The sequence below is a fragment of the Sapajus apella genome, unplaced genomic scaffold, assembly GCF_009761245.1.
Source record: "Sapajus apella isolate SASKATOON/1434 unplaced genomic scaffold, GSC_monkey_1.0 scaffold48, whole genome shotgun sequence".
Classification (NCBI taxonomy): domain Eukaryota; kingdom Metazoa; phylum Chordata; class Mammalia; order Primates; family Cebidae; genus Sapajus; species Sapajus apella.
This window is the reverse complement of record NW_022436988.1, coordinates 7,108,291-7,122,985: the sequence shown is the minus strand read 5'-3', so window position 1 is coordinate 7,122,985 and position 14,695 is coordinate 7,108,291. Positions and strand designations below refer to the sequence as shown.

The window sequence follows — 14,695 nt, the reverse complement described above, 5'->3', positions numbered from 1 at the left end:
GACGTGCGCCACCACATCCGGTTAATTTTTTGTATTTTTAGTAGAGATGGGGTTTCACCATGTTGGTCTCAATCTCCTGACCTCAGATCAGCCTCCCAAAGTGCTGGGATTACAGGCATGAGCCACTGCGCCTGGCCTAATTTTCATATTTTTAATAGAGATAGGGTTTTGCCATGTTGACCAGGCTGGTCTCAAACTCTTGACCTCAGGTGATCTGCCCGCCTCGGCCTCCAAAAGGGCTGGGGTTATAGGCATGTACCACCACGCCACACCTCATTTAATTTTTGTATGTTTAGTAGAGAAGGGATTATGCCATGTTGATTAGGCTGATCTCAAACTCCTGGTCTCAGGTGATCCATCTCCCTCGGCCTCTGAAAGTGCTGGGTTTACAGGCATGAGCCACCACGCCTGGTTGGTATACAGCTTCTGCCAGTAGTCATCATGATACCCATTGGTTGTTTGGAGGAAATAGAAACAGCAATTAATCTGTAGTGACTGTGCATGGTGGCTCATGCCTGTAATCCCAGCACTTGGGAGGCTAAAGCGGGTGGATTGCTTGAGGTAAGGAGTTTGAGACTAGCCTGGGCAACATGGCGAAACCTCATGTTAGCTGGGTGGGGTGGCAGGTGCCTGTAGTCCCAGCTACTCGGGAGGCTGAGGTAGGAGGATTACTTGAGCCTAGGAGGCTGCAGTGACCTGTAATTGTACCACAGCACTCCAGCCTGGGTGATAGAATGAGACCCTTTTTCAAAAAAATTAACCTGTAATGATCTCTGCACATTCCCAGCACCAGTGACAAAGAGGAGCCACATGCCAGCAATCCCCTTGGTTGCTTTTCTATTCTGTGTGTGAGACAGAAGATCTCAATTTTAGTGTACAGGTGAGGAACAAAGCTGAGCAGAGATGATGTAGAAGAGAGCTTACTGATTTAATTGCCAGGAGAAGTGTCTAAGTCAGAGGTTGGAGTTACGTCTGTGCTTTGTCAGGTTCGTGCAGAGCCGCTTTGTACCAGGCTTGTACCACTTGGGATGCTCTTTGCTTTTCCTTCCACTTTCACATGTCTTAAGCACCTGCTGTGGGTCAGCTCTATGCAGGGGTACAAAGATGATAGATGTGGCAGAGTACAAAACAGTCAGAATCCACTGTGGTAGCTGCACCAGGTATATTCACATCCAGTAGGAACACAGAAGAAGGGGCAGGCAGGGCCAGGGAACCCTCAGGGTGATCTAGACCCAGGAAACAACATGATCAAAAGTATGAAGATGTAAGGGTGTGACGTGATAGGGTATACCAACTGTTTAGAGCCGAGGTCACTTGTAATTCCAGCACTTAGCAGAGGCCAGAGAATGGTTTGAGCCCAGGAGTTGGGGACCTGCTCAGGCAATATAGGGAGACCCCTTTCTTCACAAAAAGGAAAAAAAAGACAACCCAAGTATAGAGCAGAGGTCAGCAAACTGGCTTGCATGCCAAATCCAGCCTGTTGCCTGCTTTTATAGGGCCCACAAGCTAAGAATTGTTTTCACTTTCTTTTGAGACAGGTCTCGGTCTATCCTCCTGGCTGGAGCACAGTGGCACAGTCTTGGTTCACTACAGCCTTGATCTCCCAGGCTCAAAGAATCCTCCTGCCTCAGTCTCCTGAGTAGCTGGGACTATAAGTGTGCACTACCACACCCAGATAATTTTTGTACTTTTTTGTAGAGAGAGGGTTTTGCCACGTTGCCCAGGCTGGTCTCGAATTCCTGAGCTGAAGCAATCCACCTGCTTTGGCCTCCCACAGTGCTGGGATTGCAGACATGAGCCACTGTGCCTGTCCTTCACATCTTTTAATGGTTGAAAAAAAATGATATTTCATGATGTGATGATTATATGAATTTCAAAGAGTCCCTAAATAAATCTTCCACTGAACCTGCACTCATTTGGCTGCCTGTGCTCTTCAGCTACAGAGTCGAGTAGTTGCAACAGGAGACTGATATATGTGATGCCCATTGCTTTACGTTGCCACATGTATCAGCATACCACACTTTATATATTCTTCATTACCAGTACATACTTCTTACATCAGAAGAAAAGAGGAAGAGAAAAATTCACTTCAAACATTACACTTTTTATTTTATTTTATTTTTTTATTGTAAGAGATGGGGTCAAAAAAAAAAAAAAAAAAGAGAGATGGGGTCTCGCTATGTTACCCAGGCTGGAGTGCAGTGGTTATTCACAGGCATGATCCCATTACTGATCAGCACGGGAGTTTTGACCTGCTCTGTTTCCAACCTAGGCCGGTTCACCCCTCCTTAGGCAACCTGGTGGTTCTCTGATCCTGGGAGGTTACCATATTGATCCCAAACTTAGTGCAGACACTCGATCGGCATAGTGCACTACAGCCCTGAACTCCTGGGCTTAAGTGATCCTCCCACCTCAGCTTCCTGAGTAGCTGGGATTACAGGCACGTGCCACCGTGCCTGGCCAGACATTACACTTTTAAGGCTCAGTGGCACATGGATGATTTTGTTAACACATTTGGTGACAAAGCATCTAATAAAGATAGCTGTGACTGGGCGTGGTGGCTTATGCTTGTCATCCCAGCGTTTTGGGAAGCCGAGGCAGGAGGACACCTTGAGCCCAGGAGTTGAGGTTGCAATGAGCTATGATCACACTACTGCCTCCAGCCTGGGTGACAGAGCGAGACCCTGTCTTTTTTTTTTTTTTTTTTTAAAGATAGGGTTTCACCATGATGGCCAGGCTGGTCTTGAACTCCTGACCTCAGGTAATCCACCCACCTCGGCCTCCCAAAGTGCTAGGATTACAGGCGTGAGCCACCGCGTCTGGCTGACCCTGTCTCTTTATTTAAAAAAGAAAAAAGGAAACACTCCTTTAAAAATTTATTTTTCTTTCTTTTTTTTTTTTTTTCAAGACAGAGTCTTGCTCTGTTGCCCAGGCTGGAGTACAGTGGTGTGATCTCATCTCGCTGCAACCTCAGCTTCCCAGGTTCAGGTGATTCTTATGCCTCAGCCACTCAAGTAGTTCAGATTATAGGTGTGAGCTGCCATGCCTGGATCATTTTTTGTACTTTTAGTAGAGATGAGTTTCTCTACGTTGGCCAGGCTGGTCTCAAACTCCCGACCCTAAGTGATTTGCCTGCTTGGCCTTCCAGAGTGCTGGGATTATAGGCATGAGCCACTGCGCTCAGTCTAAATTTTTTTTTTTTTAATAGAGTTGGGGGGCCGGTCGTGGTGGCTCAAGACCAGTTCAAGACCAGCCTGACCAACATGGTGAAACCCCGTCTTTAAAAAATAAAAATAAATAGAGATGGGGTTTCTCCATGTTGGCCAGGCTGGTCTCAAACTCCTGATATCAGGTGATCCGCCCACCTCAGCCTCCCAAAGCGCTGGGATTACAGGCGTGAGCCACCGTGCCTGGCCCCGACCTAAAATTTTTTTTCTGACCATTGCTTTCTTATGAGTTGAGAATATTGTGATAAGTGCTTGGTCTGATAATGGTGATGTATTCTTTCAGTATAGACTTTTTTTTTTTTTTTTTTTTGTTAGACAGCGTCTCACTCTGTCACCCGGGCTGGAGTACAGAGGTAAACCATAGCTCACTGCAGCCTTAAACTCTTGGGTTTACTGATACTCTCACTTCAGCTTCCCAACTAGCTGGGACCACAGGCGCATGCCTGGCTTCATTTTTAAAAAATGTATTAGAGATGGGGTCTTGCTATGTTGCTCTCAAACTCCTGGGCTCAAGTGATCCTCCCACCTCCGTTTCCTGAGTTGCTAGGATTACGGGCATGAGCCACTGCATGGAGCTAGGAATATTTCCTTACAGCAGAATTTCTTCACAAAAATGAAAACGAGACTACAACTGAAGCAGGTTTCTGAGTGGCTCGTTTGTTAGCTAGGCAAGGAAAGCCATTTCCTGATGTTGAGTTAATTAAATTGTGTTTGATTGCACCAGCTGGAGAAGTGTGTCAAGAGAAACACACTTTTGTTTCAGAGTGTTAGCTTTTCAGCAAGAACGGTGTCCTGCTGAGGATGTTAGGAGCAACATCAGTAGTCAATTAAAAAAGGCTGATTTTATGTGTTTTTTCCTGGCTATTGATGAGTCGACAGCTAGTTCCTGTTACTGTTAATTTTTACTTATTCATGGAGTTGATGCCAGGTTTGAAGTGAGTATAGAATTAGCTTCTATGTGTAGTTTGTTTGAAACAACTGCAGGTGAGAATATTTTCAAAAAAAGCTGAGAAAACACTAATTCAGTACAACCCAAAGTGTAATTCCGCTAGTATCTTTTACAGCTGGTGGTGGTAAAAATATGTGTACAGCAGAACTGTATTTAATTGGATAAATTTACAAAGCTTGTGAAAATGTAAGGTGGTTTATTCATTGTGTTATTCATCAGCAGGTACTTTGCAGAAAATATTTTAATTTATCATGTGTTACTGAACTCTTAGCAGCAGTGATTTTACTTGGTTTTGTGAATCATCAGTTCCATGAATTTTTGTCAGAAATAGAAGCTGAATATTCTGATGTGCCTTGCTACACAGTAGTTTGATGGCTTAGCAATGGTAGTTTTCTTTTAATTTTTTGAGCTCAGGGCTGAGATTGAAAATTTTCTGAATGAGAAGAATTGCTCTCAGCCACTACTATTGAATGCTGAATGGCTTTGGAAATTAGCTTTTGCTTCGGATTAGGTAATGTTTGTTAATGAATTCAACCTAAAATTGCAAAGCAAAACAGTGCTTATGCAAACCCTGTGCCGCAGTGAAGTCATTTTGATGACAGCTAATGTTTAAATCATTATGTCATGTTAAGCTGACTTGTATACTTCTGTGCTATCAAAAGTAAAAACAATGGCAAGCTCTCCATTCCTACACACATGTTCCAAATGCAGGCTATAGTTCTGTCAGGGATTTTGCATCTTGATATGAATGCAAAGGAAATGGCTCTATTTTGAAATTCACTGGATGGATGTGGTGGCTTACACCTGTAATCCCAGCGCTTTGGGAGGCCAAGGTGGGCAGATTACTTGAAGTCAGGAGTTCAAGATCGGCCTGGCCAACATGGTGAAACCCCATCTCTACCAAAAAATAAAAAAATTAGCTGGGTGTGGTGGTGTATACCTGTAATCCCAGCTACTTGGGAGGCTGAGGCAGGAAAATCACTTGAACGTGGGAGGTGGACGTTGCAGTGAGCTGAAGCCGAGATTGCGCTACTGCACTCCCGCCTGGGCAATAGTGAGACTCCATCTAAAAAAATAAAACTAAATCCATTAACCTGCACAGCTGAATTTATGCCAAACCTTCAACTGGAAGTGATTAATAGATAACTATTAAGATTAATAGAATTCAGGGCCGGGCGCGGTGGCTCAAGCCTGTAATCCCAGCACTTTGGGAGGCCGAGGTGGGTGGATCATGAGGTCAAGAGATCGAGACCATCCTGGTCAACATGGTGAAACCCCGTCTCTACTAAAAATACAAAAAATCAGCTGGGCATGGTGGTGCGTGCCTGTAATCCCAGGTACTCAGGAGGCTGAGGCAGGAGAATTGCCTGAACCCAGGAGGCGGAGGTTGCGGTGAGCCGAGATCGCGCCATTGCACTCCAGCCTGGGTAACATGAGTGAAACTCCGTCTCAAAAAAAAAAAAAAAAAAAAGATTAATAGAATTCTGGCCAGGTGTGGTGCCTCACGCCTGTAATCCCAGCACATTGGAAAGCCGAGGCAGGCGGATCACCTGAGGTCAGGAGTTTAAGACCAGCCTGACCAACATGGTGAAACCCTGTCTCTACTAAAAAATACAAAAATTAGGCAGGTACCTATAATCCCAGCTACTCAGGAGGCTGAAGCAGGGAGAATCCTTTGAACCAGGGAGGCAGAAATTGTAGTAAGCTGAGATTGTGACACTGCACTCCAGCCTAGGCACCAGAGTGAGATTCTGTCTCAAAAAAAAAAAAAATAGAATTATATAATTGTCATCTAAAAGATGGATATCCTGAATAAAAATAATATGCTTGAGCCTGGGCAACACAGCGAAACCCTATCTCTACAAAAAGTACAAAAATTAGCTAGGCATGGTGGCGCATGCATGCTTGTACCAGCTACTTGGGAGGCTCAGGTGGAAGGCTCATCTGAGCCCAGGAAGTTGAGGCTGCAAGGAGCTGTGATTGTGCCACTGTACTCCAGCCTGGGTGAGAGTGAGACTCTGTCTCTAAAAGGAAAAACAAAAAACAAACCTGTATGCTTGTGGAATGTTATTAACATTTAGAAATATCTGTGTGTGCAAAAAGACATTATCAAAGATGAAACACATAAAATCTCCTTACAGGCGAGGTGTGGTGGCTCACACCTGTAATCCCATCACTTCAGCAGATCAAAGCAGGGGAGGATTACTTGAGCTCAGGAGTTCAAGATCAGCCTGGGTAATATAGTGAGACCTTGTCTGTACTAAAAATAAAAAAAAACTTAGCTGGGCATGGGGTCACGAGCCTCTAGTCCCAGCTACTGCAAAGCCTGAGCTGGGAGGATCACTTGAGCTCAGGAGGTCAAGTCTGCAGTGAGCCCTGCTTGAGCTGCTGCCCTCCAGCCTGGGCAACAAAGTGAGCCCCTGTCTAAAAAAAAAAAAAAAAAAAATAGGCTGGGCGACATGGCTCATGCCTATAATACCAGCACTTTGGGAGGCCTTGAGGCAGGCAGATCACCTGAGGTTGGGAATTCAAGAGCAGCCTGACAAATATGGAGAAAGCCCATCTCAACTAAAAATACAAAATTAGCTGGGTGTGGTGGTGCATTCTGTAATCCCAGCTACTTGGGAAGCTGAGGCAGGAGAATGGGTTGAACCTGGGAAGGTGGAGGTTGTGGTGAGCCAAGATTGTGCTATTGCACTCCAGCCTGGGCAGCAAGAGTGAAACTCCATCTCAAAAAAAAGTTTGCTGACCCTGCCGTAGAGTGTATTTTGTTGTTGGGGAGAGGGGGAGGTTAGTGGCAGCAGGGGGGGTAGAGTCAGCTTGAGGCTAAACACTCTTTTAGAAGCAGTGGGGAAGTAGATGTAAACTGAAATGCTTTCTCCCTATCACCTCTAAATTTACACACTAGTTTTTCTGTCAGTCATTTCTAGTACTTTTCTGTTTATTCAGCGTATTCAAATTCTAACACTCCTTGGAAAAGAGTGAAAATGATAAATCTGATAAATCACTGATAAATCTGTTATTAACTTAAACAACTTGGGACAGGATTTAAACATCTGGAAACAGCTGATAGCAGTTTAGCCCTTGGTTTAACATCTCCTTAAGGGTGATGTAATTTATCTAATTTATCATTAATCCCTTACTCATTACCACTGTTGGTTTAGTGGGGCAAGTGATTGAATTTAGATTTCATGTAGCCTGATGTTTGTTGTTTATAATTTTTTTTTTCTTGAGATGGAGTTTCGCTCTTGTCACCCAGGCTGGAGTGCAGTGACGTGATCTCGGCTCACTGCAAGCTCTGCCTCCTGGGGTCAAGCGATTCTCCTGCCGCAGCCTCCCCAGTAGCTGGGATTACAGGTGCCCACTACCATGCCCAGTGAATTTGTGTATTTTTAGTAGAGACAGAGGTTTTGCCATGTTGGCCAAGCTGGTCTCGAACTCCTGACCTCAGGTGATTGACCCGCCTTGGCCTCCCAAAGTGCTGCGATTACAGGTGTGAACCACCGTACTCAGCCTTAATTTTTTAATTATAATTTTTTTTTTTTTTTTGAGAGAGTCTTGCTCTGTTGCCCAGGCCGGAGTTCAGTGGCTTGAGCACGGCTTACTGCAGCCTCAACCTCCTGGGCCCAGGCCACTGCACTGCAGCCTGGACAACAGAACCAGACTCCATCTCCAAAAAAAAAAAAAAAAAAAAAGTGCTTTATAAAACATTAGTGGGCTGGGTGTGTGCCACTCTGCCCAGCTAATTTATTTTATTTTATTTTTTGAGATGGAGTCTCACTCTGTCGCCCAGGCTAGAGTGCAGTGGCATGATCTCTGCCCACTGCAACCTCTACCGCCCGGGTTCAAGTGATTTTCCTGCCTCAGCCTCCCACATAGCTGGGGTTATAGGCGCCTGCCACTTCGCCTGGGTAAATTTTGTATTTTTAGTAGAGATGGGATTTCACCATGTTGGCCAGTCTGGTCTTGAACTCCTGACCTCAGGTGATCTGCCCACCTCAGCCTCCCAAAGTGCTAGGATTATAGGCATGAGCCACCATGCCTGACTGGAAACAGGTAATTTCTTTAGGATACATATGTCCCATGCAATATTTGGGACTTACTTAGGCTAAAATATTATTCATTGCTAATATGAGATTCCAGTTTAACTGGGTGTTCATCCTTAATCTGCCCATTTTTTTTTTTTTTAAAGGGGGTCTCCGTCTGTCTCCAGGCTTGAATGCAGTGGCGCTATCTTGGCTCACTGCAACCTCCGCCTCCTATGTTGAAGTGACTCTCCTGCCTCAGCCTCCTGAGTAGCTATGATTTCAGGTGTGCGCCACCATGCCCAGCTAATTTTTGTATTTTTAGTAGAGACAGGGTTTCACCATGTTGAATCTGCCCATTCTAACCATGCCTCAACTCTTCTGTGTTTCTGGTCCTGGTCCTGGTCCTGGTCCTTTTTCAGGAAAGTTCCTTCTCTCACATTTTGTTACATCCTGAGGTAGTCTCTTTGAGGGTCCAAAAAAATCAGGAAGCGGATGGTCCTAGCAGTTTGAGGAATGGGTATCCGAGCTCAGTGACAGGCTTGGTATCTGTGTGCAGCAGGAGAGCACAGCTTTCTGTTTAACCAGGCAGTAAAGTAGAAGAAGGACCTTTGCTTTGAATGCCAAAGGGACCAGGAGAGCACATCAGGCTGTAGGGAGACTTCCAGATTTCTGCTTGGTATCTTCAGGATGTACCTGGGGCCCAGAGATGAAATTTGCAATTTGCCTCCTGCACCTCACCTCATCTTCCTCTTCTGTCTTCCAGTTCGCTTCCTACTCCACACACATCCACAAAGGAACTGGGAGATCTTAGAACCAGACACATTCTGTCTCCAAGCTCATACTGTTCTGTGCCTAAAACACTCTGAAATTCTTCATCCACTGGTACCTCTCCCTTCTCCCTTCCTCCTTCCTGCATCCCAACCTGGGTCAAGGATCCTTCTTTTAGAAGGATCTCTCTGCAGGTACCTGAGGAATTCCACATGGAGCAATTCCCACTGTTTGTGCAAGGCCCCTGAGCAAACCTACCTCATAATCCTTTCCACACTCTGTTCCCCTGTTATTTATGTGTCTCTCCCATGAAAACATGAGCTTCCTAAGGACAGGGACCTGCCCCTTCCTCAGGGTCCTCACTGCTTAGCACCGTGCCTGCACCTAGTAGGTTCCCGGTAATGTGAGCTGAATAAACAGCAGGACTCTGAAGGTTTCACTGCTCCTTAACCTCTTTGTGCTCCTTATGGAGCATCCAGCTGCCTGCCCCCAGGCCTCTTGGTGCATACACCTAGACACTTCACGCTTTAAAGCTGGGAGGATTTTTCATTTGTATTAAAACCTGTCTGTGGCTTATGCCTGTAATCCCAGCACTTTGGGAGGCTGAGGCAGGTGGATCACTTGAGGCCAGAAGTTTAAAACCAGCTTGGCCAACATGGCGAAATCCCATGTCTACTAAAAATACAAAAACTAGCTGGGCGTGGTGGTGGGTGCCTGTAATCGCAGCTACTCAGGAAGCCGTGGCAGGAGAATTGCTTGAACCCAGGAGGTGGAGGTTGCAATAAGCAGCGATGTCACCACTGCATGCCAGCCTGGGCAACAGAGGGAGACTGTCTCAAAAAAAAAAAAAAAAAAAAAAAAAAAAAAGGAAAACCTGTCTGAAAGGTCTCCGCCCTGGACCCGCCTGCCCCCACACCTTCATTAGGCCAGACCGGAAAGGCCCTGAGTGTCTTGGCATGAGCCAGAGACGGGGGCTGGACCCTTTGGCCTTTGTTCCATGCCCTTGGATCCAGGCTCTGCTCGGAACCCAGGCAGCCATTTCAGGTCAGGCTGCTGTTCCCTTCACACTTCTTTCCGCATACAATCTCCAAGCCTCTGGCACCATCCTCAGTGGCTCAGATGCCCTATCCCAAGCCATTTGTTGCTTGCATTGTTAGGCTCAAGAGACTAAACAGAACTATACTATCTGCCTGTCCTTCCCAGGGCTTGGGGGTTGGCAGGGGGGGCTAGTCTAGGAGACCACCCCCCACAACCTGGACACATGCAGCGAACAAAAACCCAGATGGACAGTGTGTCCTGTAAGGGGGCGAGTGGGTCTGGGGCCTTCTGCTGGATGGGATGTGGGAGAGGAGATTTGGGAGTGCCTTGGCCATTATACACGCAGGGCAGAGGAGAGACACCAGTGAAGGCTGGGAGGAGGTGGCCAAAAGGAGACAGCTTCATGCCCCAGGACATAAATAGCCCAGCTGCTGCAGGTACTCACGTACAGTGACACTACCGGGGACAAAACAGGCTGGAGCAGCAGGGGTGGGTGGGAGGGTCTCTTCAGAATATCAGTATGAGCTTTTCCCAAAGCACAGATCTAGGTAGTGCTAGGAAATGTCTGGGCAAAGGCAGGCAGAGGACGGTAGTTACTGAGTCAGTAATCCCAAGGGATGCCTTGTGATCTGGGCCTTTAGCTTCAGAGCTGAAAAGCCCAAGTGCTTATCTGCAGATTCTCCCCTCAGCTCCAGCTCATGGTACAGGCGAGACCTGGCAACAACGTGCAGGTGGACCTGAATAGCAGAGGCCTGTAGAGTTTGGGAGAGGCGCCTCATGCTCTTGTCTGCAGCCCTTTGCCTGTGATTAGTGGTTTGGCTTGGGAAACCTTGGCGAGGGCTCAGAGAACCAAGCTGCTGATGAACACCACAGCTGGTCAACACGGCAAGCAGCTGACGGCCAAGGGCCCTGTGGTCTGTGGTTCCTGCCTTTCAGGCTCGTGTGGGATTTGGGTGTGGGTTTGGATCCTAGAGCTGAGGTGCAGCCTTACAGCTCTGGGTCTCTCCTGGTGTCCCAGTGGCACTAGCACCCCAGGGCAGGGCCCTCAGGGGACTTGGCGGCTAACGGAACTGGAGACTTCACTCTCTGCTCCTGGCCTGCCCCACACGGGGCTCTCTCTGCAGGTACCTGAAGGAATTCCGCACGGAGCAGTGCCCACTCTTTGTGCAACACAAATGCACGCAGCATCGGCCCTACACCTGCTTCCACTGGCACTTCGTGAACCAGCGGCGCCGCCGGTCCATCCGCCGTCGGGACGGCACCTTCAATTACAGCCCTGACGTCTACTGCACCAAGTACGACGAGGCTACAGGCCTCTGCCCGGAGGGCGACGAGTGAGTGACCCAGCCTGTCCTCAGAGGAGCCCCATGTCTCCTTCTGGGTCAGATGCCCTCAGGGTAGGCTGGGCAGATTCGGGGAAGCCAGCCAGAGGTTGCTTTTAGAGGACTTGTTGCAGCCCAGCCCATGGCCTGAACCTGGGCTCAGACCCTACCATTCCTGGGGCGGGGGATGTCATTTCCCTTTCCCACTTTAAGAAACCTAAAACAGGCCTTTCTTTCGCTAAGCCTAAGGACCCACATCTGAACCCAGCAGGCTCCTTGGCCCTTTTTCATCCTCCCCGGAGGATCACAGGACCCTTCCCTATCTGGGGGGTACACTTGCCCCACATCCCATGCGGTTCCTACCAAAGCTGGCTGTTTAGAGAGAGAGTGCCTCACCGGTGCCCAGGTCTGTTGACCCTAAATATCTTACTGCAAATCTCTGTAGAGAAATAATGACAAACATAAGGTGGTGACAAACCTGGGAGTATCACTGAGAGAGAATATTCATTGACCCTACTTGTCTCATAGAACCTTCTCTACATCAGCTCTCTTTCTTTTCTTAATTTTTATAATTTTTATTTATTTAGGCAGGGTATCCCTCTTTCCCCAGGCTAGAATGCAGTGGCACCATCATAGCTCACCGCACCGTCAAACTCCACTGTGTTGCCCAGGTTGGAGTGCAATGGTGCGATCTTGGCTCGCTGCAACTTCTACCTGCCTGGTTCAAGCAATTCTACCTCTGCGTCCCCAACAGCCGGGATTACAGGTGGATGCCACTACGCCCAGCTAATTTTTTGTATTTTTGGTAGAGATGGGGTTTCACCATATTCGCTTGGCTGGTCTCAAACTCCTGTCCTCAGGTGATCCGCCAGCCTCAGCTTTCTGAAGTGCTGGGATTTACAGGTGTGACCTACCATGCCCAGCCATGAATTTTAAACATTTTAATTTGTAGAGATTGGTAGGGGGATGTCTTCACTTTGTGGCCCAGGCTGGCCTCAAATTCCTGACCTCAAATAACCCTCTTGCCTTTCCTCCCAAAGTGCTGGGATTGCAGGTGTGAGCTACTGGTCCGGCCCAGCACCTCTTTCTCACAGAGTTCCATGATAGAAAAGATCCCTACCCCTAGCTTAATGAAGCACTCAAAGGATGAGGGGTGTGCCTAAGTTTTGAGTGGATCATTTGGTTCTCTGATGGTCCTCAAGCCTGGGCACCATTTGTTCTCCCAGGTGTCTGTCCTGCCCAGGAATACGAGGCCCTGTTGGGCCCAGTTTAGGCTGTGAACAGCAGCAGGGAGGCTCTCTTACCTGGAAGGAGGGCATGTCATTCCCTTCTTCCTAGTGCACCTTCCAGGCCATAATGAAAGCCTTTCAACAGTTGGGGAAAGGGCACGGGGTAGGCAGGGAAGCCTAGGCTACAGGCAGCAAAGTTGAGTAACCCCTACTACCGTGTTCCAGGTGCCCATTCCTGCACAGAACCACAGGGGACACTGAGCGCAGATACCACCTTCGTTACTACAAAACTGGAATCTGCATCCACGAGACAGACTCGAAAGGCAACTGCACCAAAAACGGCCTGCACTGCGCTTTCGCCCATGGGCCCCATGACCTCCGCTCCCCTGTCTACGACATCAGGTGGGCTGGGTGCTGGGCTGGGCTGATGGCAGTAGGCTGGGGTCCAGGGCAGGGGCCTGGCGGCTGATGACGGTGAGTATCACAGACTGCAGTGGAGGGCTGGCACTCTGGTTCTTGCCGCCTCATGCCCCCTCTCCACCCTCTGTTCTTTGCTCTCCTCTCAGGGAGCTTCAGGCCATGGAGGCCTTGCAGAACGGTCAGACCACGGTAGAGGGGAGCATAGAGGGCCAGTCGGCCGGGGCAGCGAGCCACGCCATGATAGAAAAGATCCTCAGCGAGGAGCCTCGGTGGCAAGGTACAGGCACCCATGCCCTGGCTGTTCCATCCCTGTCCAGTTCAGAGCAGCCCGGGGGATTTGGCTCATCGCCACCTACTGCCTGTTTTCAACCGAAGCCCCGACCTGGCCCGCATCCCACCCCACACCCGCCGTTCAAAAGGCGCCTCTAAAGGTGTTTTCCCTGACACATCATGTTCCCAAGATCCCCCTAGGCTTTCACACGTGCACAGGCACGTATCTAAGTGCACATGCAAATGTTTCCAGCCCTTTCACCCTGTGAGCTGTGGGTGTCTCTCTGAGGGACAGCATCTTTCGGCCTTACCGTACCCATGGCTGAGCCATGGCCTGGGAGGAGGGGCCCTACTCTCATCTCTCAGGGGCCTCCAGTCTTAGACTCCTTCCCAGTGGCTTCTCCTTCCCTCCACTTCAGTCCTGCTAGTCTTGGGGTGCTCCAGCTCCCATCACCTGACCCCTGCCCTCTGGCCCCCTGTGCAGAGACTGCTTATGTGCTGGGGAACTATAAGACGGAGCCTTGCAAGAAGCCCCCGCGGCTGTGCCGCCAAGGCTATGCCTGTCCCTACCACCACAACAGCAAGGACCGGCGGCGGAGCCCCCGGAAGCACAAATACAGGTCCTTTGGCCCCAGGAGGCCAGCCACGGGAGGGAGGAGTGGCAGGGAAGGGGTCAGGCAGGTGCTATTCCCAGTGTGGCTCTCCGGGAGGCGGGGAGGCTGGCCCTGGGGATGAAAGGATCGCAGACCCAGGGCCCGGGGTGGGGCATAGTGAGGATGGCTGGACAGTAGGAGCCCAGCTTCACCTCCTGCATGAATGAGGACCCTGGTCAGATCGTCTCTGTGGCCCCCCCGCTTCTGATCCTGAGGGGAATGTGCTGGACGAGGGCCAGGCCACAGTGTGGACATTGCGGTTATGGCTCCAGCCTGACCCTGCTTGGGCTGGTGGGAGGGCCTGGCTGAGGGGAATCAAACAATATCCTTAATGGTGATGCGGCCAGGCTGAGCCAGAGAAAGCTTGGCTTGTGGCACCCGCAAGGCCCTGACTCTGCAGCTGGTCTTTTCCATTTCTGTGCCCACGCCTATGAGGCGGGGTCCAGGTGGCACCCGCTAGGCTCCAATCTCACCCTCTCTTACCTCCGTCTGACCCCACCCTCTTGTTGGCCAGGTCGTCTCCATGTCCAAACGTCAAGCACGGGGATGAGTGGGGAGACCCCGGCAAATGTGAGAATGGAGATGCCTGCCAGTACTGCCACACCCGCACCGAGCAACAGTTCCACCCCGAGGTGGGCCCCACAGCAGGGCGAGGCGAGGGGCCTTTGGGAAGTAAAGAGAGAGGCAAGCAGGGTCAGGGCAGGTGTTGGCAGCCTGGGTGAAGAGCGAGACTCCATCTCAAAAAAAAAAAAAAAAAGGATTGGCCAGGCACAGTGGCTCATGCCTGCAGT

At 49.2% G+C, this 14,695-nt stretch overlaps 1 protein-coding gene across 1 annotated transcript in view; it reads left to right on the top strand.

Annotated features, from left to right (window-relative positions):
• Nucleotides 1-14,695, top strand: part of UNK (unk zinc finger) — a 41,104-nt gene that overhangs the window by 14,007 nt on the left and 12,402 nt on the right. The window contains exons 2-6 of the mRNA XM_032241659.1: nucleotides 11,135-11,344; nucleotides 12,787-12,963; nucleotides 13,128-13,258; nucleotides 13,736-13,871; nucleotides 14,419-14,536. Of these exons, the coding sequence (XP_032097550.1) occupies nucleotides 11,135-11,344; nucleotides 12,787-12,963; nucleotides 13,128-13,258; nucleotides 13,736-13,871; nucleotides 14,419-14,536 (772 nt within the window). The remainder of the gene's footprint in view (nucleotides 1-11,134; nucleotides 11,345-12,786; nucleotides 12,964-13,127; nucleotides 13,259-13,735; nucleotides 13,872-14,418; nucleotides 14,537-14,695) is intronic.